We start from the raw sequence: 21,787 nt of genomic DNA, 5'->3' as shown, positions 1-21,787 counted from the left end.
AAGTTGAGTTAAAATTCTTCCAATGATTGAATTATTGGACATATGTGCTACAGTAGTCGTGGTAGATTGTTTAGTTTGCTGGATTATGTGCCTCTGTGAATTGGAGATGCTAATTGAGCCTTGAGTTGACTACTTAATCTCTGCATGATAAGGTGGATGATATAAGGTGAGATTTGTGCATTGAGCTATTCCTTTCGCATGCATAGTGTAGGATGTTTAAGAGGCGTTGCATTCACATGGATTTTAATTTATATGATTGTTGATTTTAGGATTTATAGATGGCTCCAATATGTTTTTCACTTACCAATTTGTAGTCTAAAGAATTGACTGGATTGTACTTGTTGGTTGAGGAAAAATACTGCCAGGGGGCTAACAAGGGACATAACCTGCCTTCCTGTTGGCCTAAGTATGACAAATCATGAGAATCCCAAACGATTTGATTATGTGCTGCTGCAGTTTATGGGTAGCTATAGTAATCAGATTTTCATGCTTCTTAATTTAGTTATCTTCTATTGATTTGTATTAATATCGGGTGTAATGCTCATTTAATTTATCATAGAATAGAAAAGTATAGACAGAGTGGGTTGAAGTTGTGAAACAGAATATGAATTGAGGTGGAGTGAAAAGAAACAGATCTGATAAGGTGTATGACTGATCTTTTTTCAATTTTATAATTTATCCGAAATCTATGACTACTCTAGCCAAGTACTGTAGAATATTACATACAGAGATATTCTTTATACCAATCTGATACGAGTGGGAACATTGTTCTGTTCAGTGGGATTCGAGGTAGTTCAGTTAGATTATTCTAGCAGATCAATGTCTTTTTCCATGGCTTGACTGAGTTCTTTAGTGCCGGCATTAGAAATGTTCAATTGAAGGGAAGAAAATGCCATATTGTCCTTTGTGGAACCTTGAGACAACTGGATTAAGGTTTGTATATGGGGGCAGATTTGAAGATTATACATGATACTTTTCAGACTTTTGCTTCATCCTTGGTCTTTCTTGAATTATCCTACTCTCATGTCATATCTTTAACCAGATTTGATGATACCATATGTGTATCTAAGACAACAGTCAAATTCGCCCCGTTTTACATTTACTTATCTTACCTGTCTGCAGAAAGACCACTGATCGATAAGAGTTACCTCATATCCTGTCAATATTTACTTATCTTACCTTTGAGCTATGGCTTAATTTAAATACCTCGTTCTAAATGAACCTTTAGTATATTGTATGCATGAGGATCTCCTAGGTTTCTTTTCAACTGTAGTATGTTTCTCTCAAGCCTAGCTGAGGTCATAATGTCTGCATACACTTTGGAAAAATCTGATGTGATAGGATGAAATCTGACCTGTCCACTAGCTGAGCCTGTATTTTCCTGAAAGGTGAATTTTACTTATGAACTTATGAAGCCAAAAAAAAATTATTTACGAACCTCTTGATATAATCTTGCTATCTCCTATTTATCAAGAACCTTATTCCATTTCTAACATAATTACCTATAACCTTCCCAATAAGACAAAGCTGATGCAGGCATTGCTATTCAATTGCTTAACTAGCAAGTTGCAAAAACTTTTTAATTACTTAAACCGTTTGGATGGAAAACTTTTCTTTATGTAGTCAAACATTCAATACACCCAAATGCCTAGATGAAAGTAAGTGAGAAGACTTTTTATTCAAGTTGCTACAGATTATGATATAATGACCTAGTCCTAGTAGTCATTTTCTACTCATAATACGGTGCTGCATATATAGAATTCTAACCATCAAGAAACTCATATGTGCGTAGGAAATAATCACTGCTGCTGATCCTAAAAAGGTTATATATAAGATATAGACATTCTCTCTGCCTTGTAATCTAACCTTCCAACTGTATCTTAGTGTACAGGATTAGTTGGCAGCCAAACCTTTTTGTCTTTTTCTAGAATAGAATGTCTCAATCTCCTAGCTCTCTAAAGCTTTCAATCTTGGACCTCTCAAAGGAACCAAATCCATCTTCTTTGTCCTCTCTTTTGGAAGCCTGCAAAGAATGGGGCTTCTTTCATATCATTAATCATGGAATATCTGAAGAACTTTACAGCAAGTTATCCTCATTTTCGAGACAAATTTACAGCCTTCCCTCTGAGACAAAACTCAAGCTTGGTCCTTCGTCGTCTGTTAAGAGTTATACTCCTCAATTTATAGCCTCTCCTTTCTATGAGGGTCTTCGAGTTTTAGGTCCAGATTTCTTTTCCTCTGCTGAATGTTCTGGTAAAGTTCTTTTTGGCCAGAAGAGTAATGAATTCAGGTAAACACTGTGTGCAGCCTCATCATTTCTTTATCATTCCTTTCTTTTTTTTAGTTTACTAGGATGGGATGTTGTAGATTTCATATTTCATCCAATTTAGTTGTAGTGTTATCACATGTACATAAGTTTTCTTTGACAGTGAGGTGGTGCAAGAGTATGGGTTCAAAATGACAGAATTATCCAAGAGGATTCTAGAGGTCATATTGATGAGCTTGGGAGATGGTTTTGAGAAAAAATTCTATGAAACTGAATTTGGGAAATGTTATGGCTATCTAAGGATTATAAACTACAGTCCCCCAGGACCATCTCATGAAGAAGTAGAAGGGCTTGGAAAGCACACAGACATGTGCTGTATGACAATCCTGTATCCTGACGATGTAAGCAGTCTTCAGGTAAGATCAAAGGAGGGAAAGTGGATGGATGTTGAACCTTGCAAGGGTAGTCTTGTGGTGAATTTAGGTGATATGATGGAAGCTTGGAGCAATGGAAGTCTAAGGTCATCTGAGCATCGAGTCATGTTAAGAAAACCTAGAAATCGTTTGTCCTTGGCTTTCTTTTGGACTTTTGAAGATGAGAAGCTGATCTTTGCACCTGAGGAGGTTGTGGGAGAAGGTAATAACAGGATTTTCAAGCCATTTGTTTGCTTGGACTATATCCGTTTTAGAGAATTTGATGATAAAGAGAGGTATGAAAAAGTGGGGAATACGGTTAGAGATTTTGCAGGGACTGGAGTTGGGATGTAAATAATCATGAATACTCCAGAGACCATTCTTTCTAAGATCAGAAAGAAAATATTGCCTCCAATGTACGATTGTCAACTGTATTATGACTGTTAATTGGTTCCTGCTGTTTAATATAGTGTGATCCTAACTGCGGTTCATGATTGCTTGCTAATAATTATCCAACTGTTTTTTTTTCTGTTATTCAAGAGAAAGACAGATCACAACGATGTAAGGTTTAGTTTATAGGCGACTTGGAGGCTTTGACTTTGTTGCTTGTTGTTGTGGGAATACTTATGTGTTGTTGCTCCTTCCATGATGAATTATACAAGTAATGTTTGGTTTTTGTGCCCAATATTCTTGTGCAAATGTTAGTTATTAATTATGGTCTTACTTGTATGCTTACATCAACATCTAGCGTTTCAGCCGTGGCTGCAAGTCACACAAAAAGGACATGAATAATGAAAAATGAGCAAGTTGTTTCATTTTTACCTGCTGAATTATGAACATGTCTAATTGCTCCCCTATAGGATGATAGTTTCCATTGATTAATGACCTGGGAGTATAATATTAGATGCTCATATTGCTCCCGTTTGAAACATTACTATTCCATGTGCCAAAGAAAAAACTTGTCTTTAATATTTGTATGAATTCACTTTCGAGTAGACTACTGTGGATCAATTTTTGTTTTATTCCTTTGAGAGGCTGAGAGCTATGTTACTTCCCAGGCTGGATTTGTAATAAATTAATGTATTAAGGCGGCGTTAGCTCATTTCCTTCATAGTTGATTTCATTTTTTTCATGATAAATCTTTTATTTAGGTCTAGTGTAGAGTTCAATCTACCTGTTATATTACAATATTCTATGATGAATTTAAGTGCTTTATTTTTGTTCTGAGATAAAAAAAAATACATAAAAGTCAACCTTTGATTGTATATCTCAAAAAATTATAATAATCATGGTATCTTAACCCCATCTCTATGAAGTTGCCTCAAACCAAATGTGGCCTACTTAAGAGAGACGGAACAAGTATCAAATGTAACTTAAACAATGATGAAAATTTCCGGGAAAAGATCGAAAGATGCAGTCACCTAGTTGGTTTTCTCTTCTGCAAGAGTATGTTAAAAAGTCTTACCAAGGGTCTCATGCTCTAAGCTAGGAGTATGTTTAAATATTTAAACCAAGTTATGTTTGACCAAAAGGCCTATTTAGGCTAGACAGTCACTGTAGATTTGACCCTAAATTTGAGGAGCATAGTTTAAGAAATAGGTTGTCTTGTGTGAACTCCTAGTGACAGAGAGTTTATATTGTCTAAGTGAAGTGTGCACTGAACTTGCTACCACACCAATACATGTGATAATAAACAATAAAGGTTCACTTAGCCTCACAACTAGTAGATTTGGTATTACCTCAGTTGCTTATTACAGTTGGCATGTAAGGACAATCCATGTTTTCCTACTGCTATATAGGAGCTTCTTCGAATCAAGATGCTTACACCTTTGAACAGTCGTTGCTGCTTCTAGAATTGATTTACATGTAATGATGTAGTCGACTATTTTGTTTATTGGTACTATTAGTTAAATATATGCATGATTGAAGCTAAGCCATAAAGTTTAAGAAAAAACTATAGTTGGAGCATTAGTCAAAGAAGCAATAGATCCCCTTTTAAATTCCTTAGACATACAGGATACAGCTGGGAAATTACTTATCTTATTGATTTGAATATATCTCCTATGCCTTCTTTCGCTTTCTTGAAAACCATATAAGATTGTTGCTTGAGTAAAATTAAGGCCAATTTAAATTTCTTTATCCTTGCTTGATTCACTGTGCTAAGTTTTATCATATATGTAGCCATTGTGTCCTTTGACTTCTTGACCTGAAATTTAATCAGAATCACTCAAGTCTATGTCACCCATTAGCCCCTTAAGTTATTATTGTGTCTGATTAAGATGTGAGATGATTAAATCAAAGGGTTCTCTTAAATTGATTTTTTCCTTTAGAACTTTATAAAACAGAAGTTGATTGATCTTTTATTTTCATAAACTAAAAACAGGGCATCTTGGTAAAACATTTGATTTCCTTGTGTGGCTGTGTTCAAGAATTTGAGGCACATATATGATTTTGGGAATACTAATAGAAAATAGTCACTTTCATTACTAGTAACAGATTATGATACGATAAATTCCCAAATGCCCATACTTAAACCGGGAAATGGAGATTAGACATGGACAACTATCATAGAGGCATTTTCAAGAGTGTAGATTGATATATATGATTGACATTTTCGGAGTAAGTAGCTCATAATAAATTACAGATTAAAAAAATGCTGCGTAAATATTAAAAGAATCCCTTATAATGTCTTTCAACTTTGTTGAAAATTAAATTATAGTTTGTTTACTGCTTTAAAAAGAGTAAGTAGTTATCATCAAAAAATTTCTAATAGGTGCTTCTACTAGCTTATAATTTGATATGTACACATTCTGTTTCTTTGTTCTATAAAAATATTGTAGACGTCTGTTGCTATTGTTGGAATATGTACTCAGTTTCATGTGTATTAATAGTAGGTCATAGGCTAGTAGCTAATAGGCGTACAGCTCACTTGAGTTGTCTTAGGAGAGTAACATATCTGAATTCATGAATCTATTCTTTGGTTATTTGGAGACATAGATTGACTGCAGCATTTGATATTTGATGATTTAAGGAGAAGCAGACTATATAAGTTTATGATGTTGATAAAAGACCTCTTACTTGTCGGGACTGATATTACATTCACTATCTTACATAGATGTCCTATATAAACTGTTACTATTCAAGCTTGAGTGAGTTTGCACCTGAAATTCTTGCACGAAGCCTGACTAATTACTTGCTGCTTCATTAAGCATGAGTTTTTAACCAATTTGGCCTTAAAAGCAGCTGCTTGTTTCCCTCTGCTTTATTAATTTCAAGCCTTGTGCATGTGCTACTTTTTCCTTTTCTTTGCCTTCAATTGCTAGTTCGACTATCAGATTAAGCAACTTAGTTTACTAGAATCTACATATCTGGAGTACAAAGTAACTAGCTACTTGGTGTACATAGTTTAGATAAAAAGATAGGAAGATAGTCATTCAGTTTCAAGTTTGTTTTTATTTTATTTATTTTTTATATTTTTATTTTTGTAATAATATACAGAAGCTGCTGATTTATTTCCACATCTTAGACCAGCATCAGAAACAGTCCGGACTCTAGATGTCCTCATTTAATTATTTACTCAATTTAAAGTGTTCAAGGCTTGTGTAGTAGGCAAGTATCTAAGGGTTGGCACAAGTAATTTGGTGTGAATTGGAGTTTGAAGACTGAGTAGCATTACACTGATAGAATCGATTTTACATCTCAACACGTTCCGATAGTTCTACTAAGAGCTTCTTTGATCATCCCTTCTGATGCAAATGCTGCCTTCTGAAACTGAAATTAAGTAAAAAATAAAAAAATAAAAAAATAAAAAGAAAAAAATCAGCATTCATGATATTACCGACCTCATTTCAGGATATGTCTAGACTGATGATTATAAATGAAAAGATATCCATCAATAGATTTGCTAAGATTCAGTGGTGGACTCAAACCTTGGATTTAAGGAACACGGAGAGAATACCATTAAGAGTTGATGATTGAACTGAGTGAGTCTCCAAGTTGAGATTGCTTAGTACTTCCATAATACGAATCAATAAGCATTCCCTCCATGGGCATTTCATTGTGATTAGAACCTCAAGCTCTTCTATGCTTACCTCTATGTCAATGTCTAATGGCTGCAGAATTTCTGTTTGAATAGCCTTATTTGAATTTGGGTCAATTTCATTGATCTCAGAAGCCATACTCTTGCTATAAATGTCATATGCCTGTTGATTCTGCTCCAGCATATCTAAGTCTTTTGCTGTTCCTGTTCCTTCCAAATCTATGCTAGTTTCTAGCTCTTCAACTCCAGCCAAGTATTTTGTCGAATCAGTTAGAATAAATGCTTCATCCATCTGAAATGTCATCAGTGCCGGGATCAATTTGCTGACAAGTAAACATAATTGCAAATTTTTATGTTTTTCCTAAAACTAACTCTTCCTTTTTACTCTTTCCAATTCACCACACTTGCAGTCTTTGTTTCGTGAAAAATCCTTTACTATGGCCTTTCATTTGACAACCTATTACATTCTGTTTTGCATCTACCACCTTATGTTACTATTCTATTAATAAGTGATGAGATGGTCCTTTGTTAAACATGGCTCATTCTTGTAAAATTGAAATAAAGGGGCATTTTGTCATTCATTGTGTTATATATTAGGAAAATGGGGACTGTATGTAGGCTGTTAACAAAATGTAACCAATATATGGTTAGTTGAAAAACTGAAGAAGGAATGGTCCAAAGGATGCTAAGTGAAAGATGCTTTATGAATAAATAGATAAACTAAACTAATTCATAGCTATTTATTTGGTTAAAAGTGTTCCTGCTAGTTCTGATGTTTGTTGACAAAGTAGTGAAATAAAGATACAAATAGAGATGAAGTACCTCGGTGATGGAAGGAATCATTGACTCTTGTACCATATACAGTGGATTGTCTTTTTTCTCCTCCAATTCGGAGAGCAGTAAATTAGCTGTGGTTTCCTGTAAAGCAAAATCCAGCTTATATACATCATAAGTCTGTGGACTCATAGGATAGTCTTGCATTTCATCTTCATTTACTCTGCCTGAGTTACTCCTATTTGTTTTTATCAAAGGTACTCTGAATAAGACCTTTTTCAGAGTATTCTGTGATTCTTGCATTCTGAAATTATCGGCTGTTAATTCTTTCTTCCATGGCATGAAGGTGGATGTGCAGCTGTAGAAAGATTCCTCTGCATGGTGGCTGGAGTCATTTGAGCAATCACCTGGAGAACCTATGAATTCTTCTAGGACACTTTGATATAATCCATTTTCAATATCTTCGTCAAACTTTATTTGTTCGGCAGAGTTATGAAGGCTTGAGAAAGGTAATATATCCACCATCTCATCCTCATTCTCGGTAATGTTAGCAATTACATGGTCCTTGTCAGAATCTTCCTTTTGTGAAACTGATGAAGCTTTGGGGGAGCAATCAGGCTCTATAGGTTGTACTAAGGCAGTTTTTATGTGTTGAATGAAACTTATGTCCTCTAATACCTTGAATGAAAAGCAATAATGAAGAAATCATTTCAAAATGTATTATTATGGTGACAAAGTACAATATGTGAACTTAGGTGATTAGTGGCTCTGCATTATGAGTATAGCGCTTACCAAATCTGTTACACCTAGCTCTATCACACCCCCCTTGTGTGGAAAACAAACTACTGTCTGCAAGCAAATAACAGAAGCAAGGCATTCAGTCATTCAAGTTATTCTTAGGCTAATGCTAAAGGGCCTAATTTTTTAACCACTTGACACTTTTTGCCGCATAGTGTTGGAAATATAGAAGCATGTCGAATGAAACTAAAATATACAATGATTTACCATAGTTGTAATAAATAGTATCTGGTGGTATAATTTGTATTTGCTTGTTTCTCAGCTTTGAATGAAAATTGATTTCTGTACACAGCTCTCAGAGAATGGCATGGACAACTAATCACTGCTGATCTTAAGGTATGGAATTACATATCTTATCTTCTCCGATAAATTTTTTGTTTGCATTTAAGTCTTAATATTTTTAGTTTTGATGCAGAATTGCTTTAGGTGTGATTGAGCTATGCTGCTAATGACTGAACTACACAATGTGGGGTAAAATTGTTTCTGACCCTTGAATATGAAGGTGCAGTTTCCTGGTAAAGTTACAGATTAGTACTGCATTATTTTTCTCTGGTCAAAATTCAAGTATGCTGATATTTGGCAATATGCAAGAGATTACACACTCAAACTTGTGAATGGCGCATATTGTGAGGCTGATGTCAACTATATAACTTAGGAGCTACATAATTTTGCATCTAGTTTGAACTATAGTGTCATATCATATTTGAGTATCAAGTACAGTATTAGAATAATCCACAACAACAAATAGACTGAAGCTTAGTATCATAGGAGATAGGAGAATTGATCATACCTGGATAGATGCACTCTTTACAAACCCAGATTTGTTGTGGAAGGAGAAAGACCGAAAGGAAATGAGTAAAAGAAATTAGCAAGTAGTTTGGTATAATTTTTTCTTAATTATAATATATGCATATGAAACAGATTCTAAATGCCCCCAATTCTAACCTTTGCCAGCAAAGAGCGAGTAAACAGTTTGCTATCAGCAGATTGAGTGTCATATAGCCAGATATGTTGCCCGGTTGCCAATGCTCTTCCTGGCAAACTGGCCAATTGTTTGAAATATAACAGTTGTGAGTTTAATTAATATACTATATGTAGAGAGAATTATTACACACTTAAGGTTGATTCGTCTATTAGAGTTGTTTTATCCTGGAGTAACATCTATCAACAGGCTCGTTGTCTATTATACACCAAAGCCCCTAGGAATATGCTTGTGGAGTGCATTGGTGTACTGTCCTTTAGGTACTACCATACTAGGTACACCTGGTTGTCATAGGAGTTTCCGAACAAAACTATATGGTTCAGGCAGTCAGACTTTGGGTGATAATTGACATGGATTAGATTTTTGGGATTGGAATGAGGGGGAAGGTGTTTTCTGATTCGGTTACATACTGTATCATAGTACAAGTCAGAACCAACTACTTAAGGCTGAGATAGAAATAATGACTAGCAAGATTGAGAGGATTGTTATATAATTTAGCAAGGTAAAATTTATAACATTCGAGACAAACAAGATGGAGAAGATTGGTCCTGTACCTTTGGCCAACTTTAAAAGTGAAGGACATGGAAACCAAGTAATACCACTCGAGATCAGAGAGGTCCTCCAGAGATAGTGCCAGTGAGAGTTTCTTAGCTCCTTGCTCGGATTCTCCCTCTAAAAGAGCCTCATAAAGCTTTCTCAATTGCTCACTTCTCTCTAAACCTAGTTTGTGGTTGTCAACATCCTTGTTGTGAACTGATTTTCTCGTCTTAATGTGTCCATTGTAGTACCCTTCACCCCATTCCAGTACCCTGCAAAGATTATTTTTAATTCCACGCGGCAATTGTTAAGATAAATCAAGTTTATCAAGAAAGTGTATAGGGCTGAGATAAAACTAAAGGACTACTATGTATAAAATCTTTTACTCCCTCGTCCCTCCACGGCTGACAGCTCCACCCTACTAGTACATGACTGGACTTGTCATCTCTGCTAACGCGATAATAAACAGTTGGTGTATGTTCATCCATTGAACAATCTGGTTTTGAAATAACAGTAGTTTCTTATATTCCACTTCTTCAATTGTTTTTCATCTCAAATATTTATTCAGCACATCTTATCTCCCTAACCAAACTTCCAAGCCCTTTTTCTTTTATCATTTTTTGTATATTTCAGGGGGTCTTTGCATCAGACAACTAATAAGCCTGCTTAAACTTATTAAGAGTTATTTTCTTGTCTCCGATCGAATAATAGTGAAGCAAAGTTTTGTTATTGCTAACTCAATAGATAGGTTGCTTTCCTATTGGTTAGGTTAGTTTATTTGGTGGAAGTCAAATGTATACCAGTTCTAGCTAGTATACCTTCTCTTCTATCCCACAGCTAAGTTATACACAAAGTATTATACAGAGAATAAGGACAGGAAAAAAAGAAAAAATATGAGTAGATGGGTAGATTTGATGTCTCTTTTTTGTCAAGTAGAGAGGAAAAAACTTACTAAAAATGGTTTTTGATACTTAAATATGGGACATGCATACATACGTTTTACAGCATAGTAGAATATAAGTTTTATCACGCACAATTTCACAATGCAATAAGCTGATCAAAATTTTTATTTACTGTGATAGGTCTTTTATGGAACAAGCTGACGAACAACCCAACGATTTATCTAGCTAGATGATCCAAGTTTTAGTTGTTTAACTGAAATTCTAAGGATTAGAGTGTGATCATTATATATCGGACTACTTGGTGTCGCTGCTCACCAGCACAGCACAGCCCTTATAATAAGGCCTGTGAAACACATCATAACGAGGTAATGAACAAAGCAAAGGGGGGTGAGAAGATGTACCCTTGCTCTGCAGTTGACAAGGACCAGAAGACTGCATAGCTCCATTGTGAGCTTCTAACTGCAAGAGCTAGCTGCTGTTTTGTCAAAATTTCTGTCTGTATTTCTTGATCTTCGATGATCATCTTCGTATATTTTATGGCCTTGTATATATCTGCAAAGAGAGAAGTAGTAGCTGCAAATTCAGGTGATATAAAACTAAGTTAAAAGTTTGAACGAGTACGTGGGAATACTCGAGAAGGTTTTTGAAGAGTAGCATGCATATATTTATAGAATTCTAACTTAGATTGTGTGAAGAAATTAACTTTTCCATATTTCATATGTTGCAGGAAAAAGAAGATGTGTAGTTGAAACGAGTTATGTTGTTTATTTGGATGGTTATGAAGCTGACTTTTTAAAGTCAAAGGAGCTAGACACCATGTGAACACTTATAAAAGTATCAAGAGATCGATACGCCTTTCATACTCTGCTTATGTTGTTTGCCTTTGCTCCTTATGTGTGTGATTGACTTTATGAAATGTACTCCGTAGTTAAAAATGTACATTATATTCATAGAAACACGTTGTCACGGTGACATGGGTAGGTCCGATCTCCATTCGGATAACGAAAGGAAAAGGATGCGCTCGATCAAGAATGTATGGTGTGGATGGATAAAGAAACTCGTCTTGGGTGTGTGTTGTGAAATGAAGTTGGGAATAGAAATTTATCACAAAAATATCATACGTAGTTTGTAAACTATTATTGGGTGTTTGTTGAGAAATAAAGTAGTAGTATTATTTTGTAATTTGCTATATATATCCACCTGTGTACATCACTACATGATGGCCATCAACTTTTTTTTTTTTTTTTTTTTTTCCTTTCTTTTTAAAAAAAACTGATGGCCATATGCTAAGATGATACTACGCCCACAAGATGCAGCTCGAGTCATATCCATAGAGAAACCGGGCAGTTTATTTGTTAACGGCCTGATCCATTGAATCTTCATTGCCCGACAAATTCATGCAACTAATATATTCATCTCCATTGTCATAATCCAAAGACGATTTGACTGTAATCCATGGTGGTTCACCAGGTGTTTCTACGCTCACAATATCGAGCCAATGTTTGCAAACAACACTCATAGCATAATGATTACCTTATACTCCATCCATTTCTTTTCACTTTGCTTCTTTTTGATGTTTTGTTTAGATTATATCATACACATCCTTCACCATTTATAACTCTAAATGTCAAAAATTTAAAATAATTTGATATTCCATATCTTAGTATAACAAATCCAACGCCTGAATTTAATCATTTACTATGTTTTTTTATACTCCGATAATTAAGATTCCCTAACATTGTAAATAGTTGCAACAATCCAAACAAGAAACTAAGTAGTGTATAAATTTGCAATAATTCACACTGACCTTTGATTGTGGTGAATTTGAGGTCCAATTATAACCTATTGAAGATTGAAGATACAAAAATCAATTAGAACAGCAAATTCAAAAATTATTTTAAGTTTATCTTTTAAGATTTAATCGGCGTTTGTGGGGATCGAACCCACGACCACGTGGTTAAAAGCCACGCGCTCTACCACTGAGCTAAGAAGGCTCTTTGATATAAAAGTTAATGAATAAATAATTATATATATATCCTATAATTGTCTCTATTTATTTTCATTTTCACGATTAGACATTAATGAATTTCATTCACTTACAGACACTTCCTTTATTAATTTTTTTTAATTTTAAACTAAATTAGCACTCGTGCGATTCACCAATTAGAATAAAAAATTCAATACAATATAAAATAATTAATTCATAAAATGTGGGTGTTTGAAAAGAGAAATATCACTAATAAGCTTTTTGTTAATTGATGTTCACACTTTAATTTATTTATTTAAAATTATTTTCCTAATATTGAATTTGGAAGGAAAAAAATTTGATAAAAATGATGTCAAATTTTGGAGGGAAATTTTTTTATGAGAAATTGACATGTGTACAGTGGTGATGTAAGTGGTTTTTATTTTAGTTATAGTTATAGATTGTAATAATTTGATTATCATATATTCAACTTTGATAAAAATACAAAATATGAATTGATGATCTATATTTTAAAAAAAAAAAAAAATTGTTTACAAGTAATTAAGGAAAAATATAATCGTGTGAAGTATTGTTAGATTCGTTTCGATTTATACTTTCGTGATATCAAGATATGTATTTATTGTTTACAACAAATTGATAATTAAAGATAAAAAAAAAATGGTGCATGAATGATTGGAATATAATTTAAGATATTATGATTGGAATGATGCAATGAATAAAAAGTGCTGCAAATTACGGAAAAATCAGAGAAAGTATATAAAAATGTACAAGTAGTTATTATCTCCTACTCCGTTTTAAGATCTCCAAAGAGAAGAGTGTTAAGATCATGGGAATTGAAAATAAATAAATCATGGGAATTGAAAATAAATAAATCATGGGAATGGCGTAATTGTAAGCATGGCAAGTCCTGCATCTATAATCTCAATACTCGAATTTTAAAACTTATACTTTCCAATAGCAGAGGAGTTTGATTTTTCTCCATTAAACTGTTGATTGGCAATCAATAGTAGATAATCCTTGAGTTTATATCCAATAAAAAAAAAAGCTGGTTAATTGACAATTGATGGAATTGGTGAGGAATTCCTTGGCCTACGATCTTTGTATCTGTCTGATGAAGGGCCTCTGCTTCAGACTAAATTGCATCTCAGCTTGCCAAGGCAAACGCTCTTGAATGTCTGAAACAAAAACAAAGCATCATACACCACAAGATTGGCTATAATTATCGATCATTACACCAATGTTTTCAGCAAATTAAATCAGCAGAAATGGAAGTCTACCTTATGCATATACTATACTAGCTATTGCCAATAGCTTCGATAGCAAACAATAAGGACATGTTCTCAGAGACATCTCATGGTTACAACTCCAGCAGGAATACGGCATCTTGCTAAGCACCAGCAGAGGTGCTGAGTTGCTCACGTTGAAGCTCATCTCATTAAGACAGGCTCAAAATTTCAGTAGAGTCCAAGAGGAAGCAACCACAATGAAACTTTTCCATTTTATTAGGGAGATTACAAGAATACTAGTATGATAATACTTTGAGAATTGACTGCTAATATAAATAAACAGGTCACCATAATAGTATAATACCATGGAATTAGAAAACGTTATAACTTCGAGTTTCAAGTTTGAAGGTTAATGCTAAACGTTATACAAGCAGAGTTCGTTGTATCAACTTTCCTTACGACCATAACTTGTTTTTAGTGTGAACTTAGAGAAGAGCGTGATTGGCAAAAGTGTTTACATTCAACATGGTCTAGTGAATTATCGAGCAAGCAAAAGACAAGCAAGAGCTAAGAAGATAAATGTTAAAGGCAAGGGAAATATAGTTGGAGGAGGCATGAGCACTTGGTACAAAAGAATATATTTTCAAGCATGTAAGTTATGATCATATGTAACTCAATAGGTACATGAAGCAAGTAAGCTCATGTATGCCAACTTCAGCAATATTGCAACAGATATTTGTCTTACAGCAGATTAAGACGAAGGCTAGCATATCAACTTACCTGAAGATAAAAAGCGTTATGAGCATCAGCACGTTGCCCATGCCCAACATCTTCCTCGGTGCTGCTAGCAATTGCTGAGCATTTCCAAGGTGGCCTCTGAATCTTCGACTCTTCAATCAGTCCCAGATTCTGCAGCAGTTGGACAGAGTATAAAAGAATATAAATCTAACAGATGACAAGCAGGAAGTTGATTATACGAAGGGAGGATGAGTGACCATTAATATTCCTAGTGCAGACTTGTCCACATTCATTGTATAGAAATGAAGCTGTTTGATTCCACTAGCCAAAATCTTCTTACACATTTCAGTTCCAAGATGTATACCATAGGCTCTCACTGCTTCGTCGTTGTCCTTAATTGGCTCCAATGCATCAATGATCGCTTGAGGAATCTACAAAATATATTTACATCCAGCCCAAAACAAGCAATTTAAGTAACCTAATACACAAAAGTCAGCAAGCAGCATCTAATGTATCTAGCAGGACAGTATATATACCTTTGTTTTACACAAACGAGTCGTTCCTAAAAACCTCTTATAGCTAAGAATGGGCATAATGCCAGGAACAATTGGACAGGTAATTCCGATTTGGCGGCAATTATTTACAAACTTGAGATAAACATCGGTATCATAAAACAACTGTGTTATGATAACATCAGCACCAGCATCAACCTAAGCCATTTGCAGCAGATCCACAAATAACATCATTTAACTTAGAAATTTTAACCAAATCTTGTGGCATAGAAAAGAAAGAGATCAAGAATACCTTTGTTTTCAAGTAAGCAAGATCATTAGCATATGATTCTGTACTTACTAAACCATCAGCTCCAATAACATCAGGATGTGCCTCTAAATTAATGACATGTATGTAAATTAAATAGCAATTCACATTTTGCCAAATACATAAAATTAAATCAGGAATAATCATTACCAGGATAACCAGCAACAGTAATCCCAAAGTAATCTCCATATTTGCTCCTTACATGATGAACCTGAAATCAAATTAAAAAATAAAAACCCTGAACCCTAAAATCAACTATAAAACCGAGATTATAAGAGTTAAGTGGGGTCGATTACGAGTTCGAGGGCGGAAGAAAAGCCGTCAACACGAAGTTGTTCCTGAGCACGAGGTGGATCACCGCGAAGAGCCAAAACATTTTGCAAACCAAAGGATTTGATAGTATCGAGTGCATGATCAATGTTTTGAAGAGGCATATTAATGCAGGTAAGATGCATCATAGTTTCAACAGAAACTAAATTTTGCATAAGATTTGCGATTTCTAGGGTTAAAGGTCCTTGAGTTGCACGCCAAGTAATGTCGCAAAAAGAAGGGGAATGAACCACCAAATTCTCCATACTCTTCGATAGATTTACGACGCCGTCTTCGTTTTTTGGAACGTAGAATTCGAAGGAGAAGATGGTGTTGTTCTCTGATTCTGCTGCTTTGATCTTGTCGATCACCTTCATCCTTTGTTTTCTAGGAATTCTGGGAAGGAGAGAAAGGAGGTGGGTTAACTAACGCAATCGTACTCTCAATTTCTGAGAGACTGTTAATTGGGAATTATTGTTGATGTATAATAGAAAATATATTGATAAAATTTTAGTGTGAATAAAAACAAGCGCATCTAGTGTAGTGGTATCATAGTACCCTCCCACGGTACTGACCGGGGTTCGATTCCCCGGATGCGCAATACTTTTTTGAATTTTGCTTTTCTATTTTGACTTGTTATAAAGTAATAAATAATCAATGAAATAGCCTTCTTAGCTCAGTGGTAGAGCGCGTGGCTTTTAACCACGTGGTCGTGGGTTCGATCCCCACAGACGGCGTTTTTTTTATGTGTATAGTTCATTTCATGGATTGCTAAACACCGCCATCAATTATGATCGCCACAACCAATATTTGGTGTGAATGGACAATCATACCCTTACTACAATATTTGGTAACCGGTTTTAAGCTTCCGTCACCTAGCATGGTAACCGATTTTGGGCGAGGAAGGGGGGTGGGTCGTCATTGAGAGGGGTCTAGTGGGTCGCTGGTCATTGAGGGGGATGTGGTGGGTTGCCGGTCAGGGTGTGTTGGAGAATTTAGAGTTAGTTGATTATTATTCACGTTAAGTTTAAGTCATTTGGTTAAGGTGTCAGACTTAGACAACATATGATTAATTTATAAGATGGTAGTATACAACTAGTCAAGAGAAAGGAAGAAATTGGTTGATTCGTCACTAATTATGTTGCAACCACTACATAAGATTTAATTTTAGTTTCGATATATCTCTTGCACTAGTATGACAGTTTCTTGATGCATTATAACTCATGTATCAATTGATGACTAATGCATGTCTTAATACAAGACATGTCTTAATGCATTGTTTCAGTTTCATATCTCTTGATAACATTTGGCGGTTAATGTATTGTTACTTAATGCATGTCTTAATGCATTGTTTTATGTATGTTTTATGACATTGTTCAATGCATGACATAAAACATTATTTAATTTTAATGCAGGACTAAATGCATTGTTACGTTTGGTAAAATATAATGACATACTAATATCTTATATATATGAGAAACTCCTCATATAATGAATGAAAATTGAGAGATGAAATATAATTTCTATCTTATCACTTTGGCATAAAGAGTTATTGTCAGTTGTAGTATAGGGTCGGAATTATACTTTTGGAAAAGTGATCTCATTCACGCCTCGAAGATTTTTCCAATAATTTCATTTTTATTCCTTTATGACCCTTGTTTACTAGAAAATCCCCAACAGGGTGGTGGTGGTGGTCGTTGCCTTCAGTGTGGCTGTGATGGTCGTCGTCGCCGATTAGGGTGGTGGTGTTAAGGTGTTAATGATGGCTAGAGGGAAGATAGTGGTGAAGTACAAAGGGTATGGTTATAGTCCATTCACACTAAATGTCGACGATTTTGATCATTTTTGTTGGCGATATATAACACATTAACACCCCTTAATTTCTTGCAGAAATTCTTACATACCGTGTGGCCAACTATCGAGAAGGTTACTTCGTTACTCATTAGTGTTATAGCCTATAGGGGTTACTTGTGTAACAACTCATCATGCGTCACATGTAGAGATTTTATGGGAGTGATAAGAGAGAAAAAAGGACAAATGATTAGTAATGAGGAGGAGAAATAGTGAGGACATGTCCGGCCTCACAAGTCACACCCTAATAAAACACTATTCCAAAGCATTGTACACAAAAAAAAACTTCTTATCTAGGTATGCATCCACTTTTAGTGGACAGCTCACCATAAGACCTTTAGTCCTTCACCAACGTAACATATCCATACACTAATTTAACATATCCATACACTAATTTAACATACTACCATTACCCATTGCATTTTCTCACTCACAACCATTACCACACAAGTTTCTCACAGCATCGCTACCTCAGTCACTTACAAAGACATGATTACCATCATTATCATATAAACTATTCACAAACCAGCAGCCACAACTAACATTGTACCAATTTAATTCATTTTACTACTTAATAAAAATGAAAAAAACTTAGTAGATTAAAATTCATTTCTGATTCCCTGATTTTAAAAATTGTGAGATTCTAATGGCTTGACATGGTTAGGCATTCAAAACTTCACAGGTCTTTAGATACATATTATTAAGCAATATTATGTCTTGAGTAAAAAAAATGATTCTTTTTACATGCTATATATCTTTATTATGTTTTTGTAAACTAAATTGTTGTCATATTAATCATCTTATTCTTATTTGGACTAACTAATTTTCGGATCAAGAATGTACTCATAATGATTCTTACATTAATATGCAAACTTTGGGCCTGTTCACTTCAGCTAAATTTCAGTTCAGTTCCAATCAGTTCAGTTTAGCTCTTAATTTCCTTATCTCATAAAATATGTCTTTTCATGCTTATGAAGGCTATGTTGGGATGATGTGCACATTCCTCTCTTTCATTAGATCACAAAAATCGGTTAAAGTAATCATGATATATATTTCACGGATCGGATAAAAGAATGTATAAAATAATTTGAAAATTTTGAGTAATTAATACACATGATTATATGCGTCAACTGATATAATATACTACGTACATGTAATTTTATGTAATTTTTTAATTTAATAATTTTAATATAATTTGTTTCACGCAAAAATGCAATAACATATAACATTTTATATCTTATTAACTATTTTATTTTAACCATAATATACCACCAACCAAATCGAACGGGTAACTTATCTCTACAGAAGCGATATGACTAGACTCTAAAGAGAGAAAGTGGAACTATATTTTAATGAAAAAAGAAATAATCATAAAACTTACTCTAGTTTGTTCATCGATGAATTCTTTCAACTCCAGACGTAATTGGGGAATAGACAAATAGCATGTATTAAGAGGTCGTACAGTAGTTATGGTATTACAATTTATGGACTTATTAGTGGCAGTTTGCTTTTGTATTCGTTCATCTCTTAGTACAATACATGCCTTTTTAATTCTTTTTTCAGGGTTTAGATAACTTAGTTACGATGTCATGGAAATTGCATCACAAAGTACTACGTTAATTAAAATACCATATTGTTTAAAAAAAAAATTAAAATACCATATTCTACAGTGAACTATTTAGTTTAGATGAGTTTGTTTGTGAATCATATTTCTGAAATTCTTTCTGGTGACACGACAGGTTTACTATGATTACATGAGAAGGTTCCGTCGAAATTCAATGAGTTCCTTGAATGTGGAACCATTTCTGGGATTAAGGTTGAGCTAGGTCCATGTGGGGAGCTACGTTATCTATCCTATTCTGCAAATCATGGCTGGAAATATCCAGGCATTGATGAATTACAGGTAAAAACCTATCTGCATACTGTAAATTGTTTACTACATACCTGCATTATTCCTGCATATTGTTGAAAGTTGTTTTAGATTCCAAATACTTTCATCCCAACAATTTCTGAATGCTTCAATTGTTGCAACACGTGAAAAGACATTTTAATTTTTTGTTAAGAACTAGGATATTTCAATTCATAATTAGGATTATACAATTCATAGCGCAAAAAGAGTTGCTGCTAGGATATTTTTTGAAAGGAATTAACAAAGCATGGTATATATTGAAGAAACCTGACATAAATTAAAACTTGCCTTCTGCAGTGTTATGACAAATATCTTATGAAGAGTCTTTAGAAGGTAGCTGAAGTGAGAGGAGTTGTGTATTGGGGTTGGGGCACAACACCTGATAATTCAGGTTCTTATAATTCTTGGCCACACAAGACATGATTCTTTCGGGATGGTGGTGTTTATGACAGCTATTATGGTAGATTTTTCCTGAATTGGTATTCTAAGGTTCTTATTGATCATGGAAGTCGTGTACTTTCCCTGGCCAACCAAGTCTTTGAAGGCTTCCCTATTGCTGCAAAGGTGAGGAAGCAATGTTTTAGGCCCTGCTTTACGGGCATTTGTGATTTCAATGTGCTATCTACAGTTGAAGGTTGGAATGTGCTTTCATTAATGAAGTCTAAGACTTTTGTTGGTGCGCAGCTGTCAGGTATTCATTATTGGTGGTACAAGACGGCCAGTCATGCTGCTGAGCTGACTGCTAGGTTCTACATTTTTAACAATTGGTTTGGCTATGCTCCGATTGCAGTAATGTTGAAGCAACATGAAGCTGCTTTGAACTTTACATGTGTGGAATTACGCACAATGGACCAGCATGAGTCTTACCTAGAAGCACTAACAGACCCTGAGGCGTTGGCTTGGCAGGTTTGCTCTTAGTAGACTTCAACTTTCTGCTATCAATCATCCCTTAATCGTCGCTCGCTTCTTATTTGTGATAGTTGAAAAGTATTTAATGGTGCAAACTTTTATTTCAATTAATTATGGACGAAATTGTACAAAGTTGGATTTAAATGAGGCATAGACGTAATCACCCTGTAATTAAAAATAAAATTTAATTTAATTTGATGACTTGATTAAGCTACCTAAATCACAAAAAAAAAAAAAAAAAAAATTAATCATAAAATTAATTAATAAAAACTAAAAAGGTTTATAAACAATTTAATAAATGTAAACGATTTATACAAATATAATACCCTCTTTGTACTTTGGTTTTCCAATTATTTTTGCCCGAATATAATTCTCTTATTAAATTAGATCTGCATGTAAAAACAAAATTCAATGAACAAAACATAAACATATAATCATTAAACATTCCAAGTAAACACATTGTAAGCCATAATCACAAATATACATTTAAACATGGAAAGTGAATTTTTTAATTCTAAAATAAATACTGTTTTTAGTTCTATAACTAAATTAAGTCCTTATAAATCACTATTCGTTGTTTTTACCTATGTGTTAAAATTTCAAATCTCATTCGTCACTTTTGCTTAGGTGAAAAGTGAATTTTTTAATATAAAAAATAAAATAGAAATCTAATTTTTAATTAGTCAAAATAATACCTTTGCTTAATTATGTGCCACGCCGAATGCTCTCGGAAAATGCCTTCTTTAATTATATATATTCGATTAGATTATATAGATTGATTTGTCACATACACTTTATTATTATTATTATTGTTATTATTATTATTATTATTATTATTTATTTATTTATTTATTTATTTATTTATTTATTATTATTATTATTAAATTTATTTATTTATTTAATAATAATAATAATAATAATAATAATAATAATTCATTCATTCATTTTAAACCGTTATTTGAATTTCAAGGAGTCTAATTTTTATGTTTCAAATAGGTTGATCTGAGATACATTCTTATCCAAGTCAATCCAGTACGGAATCAGGAAAACTATAAATACCTCTTTAGTCTCGTAATTTAAGACTATTTTAGCCACGATTATTGCTTTAATCTTGTCTAAAAGAAGGTATATAATTATCGCAGCAATAAAACAACCACAACCACATGATAACTTCAATTCGACTCCATTTGTACTCTTACGATCTTAGAGCAACTTCAATAGTTATAACTATGGACTTGCTTGTAATTTTCAAAATTCTCTAGTTACTAGGTTGACCATTAGAGTTAAAAAATAAAATTAACTTGATCAGCTAATTAGCTTAAATAAGC

At 34.0% G+C, this 21,787-nt stretch overlaps 3 protein-coding genes and 3 non-coding genes across 7 annotated transcripts; 3 read left to right on the top strand and 3 right to left on the bottom strand.

Annotated features, from left to right (window-relative positions):
• The first annotated feature begins 1,657 nt into the window (after positions 1–1,657).
• On the top strand, positions 1,658–3,364 carry LOC110714071 (gibberellin 20-oxidase-like protein). The gene is made up of 2 exons (XM_021892536.1): positions 1,658–2,290; positions 2,430–3,364. Exons 1-2 carry the CDS (start codon positions 1,935–1,937, stop codon positions 3,031–3,033), a joined length of 960 nt encoding a protein of 319 aa, XP_021748228.1. The 5' UTR covers positions 1,658–1,934; the 3' UTR covers positions 3,034–3,364.
• A 2,598-nt stretch (positions 3,365–5,962) lies between these two features.
• Positions 5,963–11,955, bottom strand: LOC110714333 (transcription factor MYC1-like). Its single transcript, XM_021892838.1, has 8 exons — positions 11,113–11,955; positions 9,827–10,081; positions 9,236–9,332; positions 9,081–9,095; positions 8,285–8,341; positions 7,541–8,170; positions 6,609–7,079; positions 5,963–6,450 (listed from the first exon to the last, which is right to left on the bottom strand). Exons 1-8 carry the CDS (start codon positions 11,232–11,234, stop codon positions 6,379–6,381), a joined length of 1,719 nt encoding a protein of 572 aa, XP_021748530.1. The 5' UTR covers positions 11,235–11,955; the 3' UTR covers positions 5,963–6,378.
• A 678-nt stretch (positions 11,956–12,633) lies between these two features.
• TRNAK-UUU lies at positions 12,634–12,705 on the bottom strand. The gene has a single exon. It is a non-coding gene; the product is annotated as a tRNA-Lys (tRNA).
• Positions 12,706–13,410: 705 nt separating this feature from the next.
• On the bottom strand, positions 13,411–16,245 carry LOC110714070 (methylenetetrahydrofolate reductase 1-like). 2 transcript variants are annotated; one of them, XM_021892533.1, is made up of 8 exons: positions 15,778–16,245; positions 15,632–15,692; positions 15,467–15,549; positions 15,199–15,372; positions 14,920–15,093; positions 14,705–14,833; positions 13,976–14,129; positions 13,411–13,873 (listed from the first exon to the last, which is right to left on the bottom strand). In XM_021892533.1, exons 1-7 carry the CDS (start codon positions 16,165–16,167, stop codon positions 13,977–13,979), a joined length of 1,164 nt encoding a protein of 387 aa, XP_021748225.1. In that variant the 5' UTR covers positions 16,168–16,245; the 3' UTR covers positions 13,411–13,873; position 13,976. The 2 variants fall into 2 exon arrangements, with proteins under 2 accessions (XP_021748225.1, XP_021748226.1); XM_021892534.1 differs by lacking the exon at positions 13,976–14,129 and having other exon boundaries at positions 15,778–16,244.
• A 74-nt stretch (positions 16,246–16,319) lies between these two features.
• TRNAG-CCC lies at positions 16,320–16,390 on the top strand. The gene has a single exon. It is a non-coding gene; the product is annotated as a tRNA-Gly (tRNA).
• Positions 16,391–16,455: 65 nt separating this feature from the next.
• TRNAK-UUU lies at positions 16,456–16,527 on the top strand. Its single transcript has one exon. It is a non-coding gene; the product is annotated as a tRNA-Lys (tRNA).
• Positions 16,528–21,787: the final 5,260 nt, after the last annotated feature.

Source organism: Chenopodium quinoa, unplaced genomic scaffold (genome assembly GCF_001683475.1).
Source record: "Chenopodium quinoa cultivar QQ74 unplaced genomic scaffold, ASM168347v1, whole genome shotgun sequence".
Taxonomy (NCBI): Eukaryota; Viridiplantae; Streptophyta; class Magnoliopsida; order Caryophyllales; family Amaranthaceae; genus Chenopodium; species Chenopodium quinoa.
Note: the sequence above shows the minus strand (reverse complement) of the source record. Positions and strands in the feature narration are given on the sequence as shown.

Excerpts from the sequence above, each read along its gene's own strand:
- LOC110714070 (XM_021892533.1), bottom strand. The coding sequence starts at position 16,167 with ATGAAGGTGATCGACAAGATCAAAGCAGCAGAATCAGAGAACAACACC. Across the intron at positions 14,834-14,919 it reads CTGCACTAGGAATATTAATG|AATCTGGGACTGATTGAAGA; the intron begins GTCACTCATCCT and ends CAACTGCTGCAG. Across the intron at positions 14,130-14,704 it reads ATAACGCTTTTTATCTTCAG|ATGAGCTTCAACGTGAGCAA; the intron begins GTAAGTTGATAT and ends TGTCTTAATGAG.
- LOC110714333 (XM_021892838.1), bottom strand. The coding sequence starts at position 11,234 with ATGATCATCGAAGATCAAGAAATACAGACAGAAATTTTGACAAAACAG. Across the intron at positions 8,171-8,284 it reads AGCTAGGTGTAACAGATTTG|GTATTAGAGGACATAAGTTT; the intron begins GTAAGCGCTATA and ends TTTTCATTCAAG. Across the intron at positions 6,451-6,608 it reads CCGTGTTCCTTAAATCCAAG|TTTCAGAAGGCAGCATTTGC; the intron begins GTTTGAGTCCAC and ends ACTTAATTTCAG.
- LOC110714071 (XM_021892536.1), top strand. The coding sequence starts at position 1,935 with ATGTCTCAATCTCCTAGCTCTCTAAAGCTTTCAATCTTGGACCTCTCA. Across the intron at positions 2,291-2,429 it reads CAGAAGAGTAATGAATTCAG|TGAGGTGGTGCAAGAGTATG; the intron begins GTAAACACTGTG and ends TTTCTTTGACAG.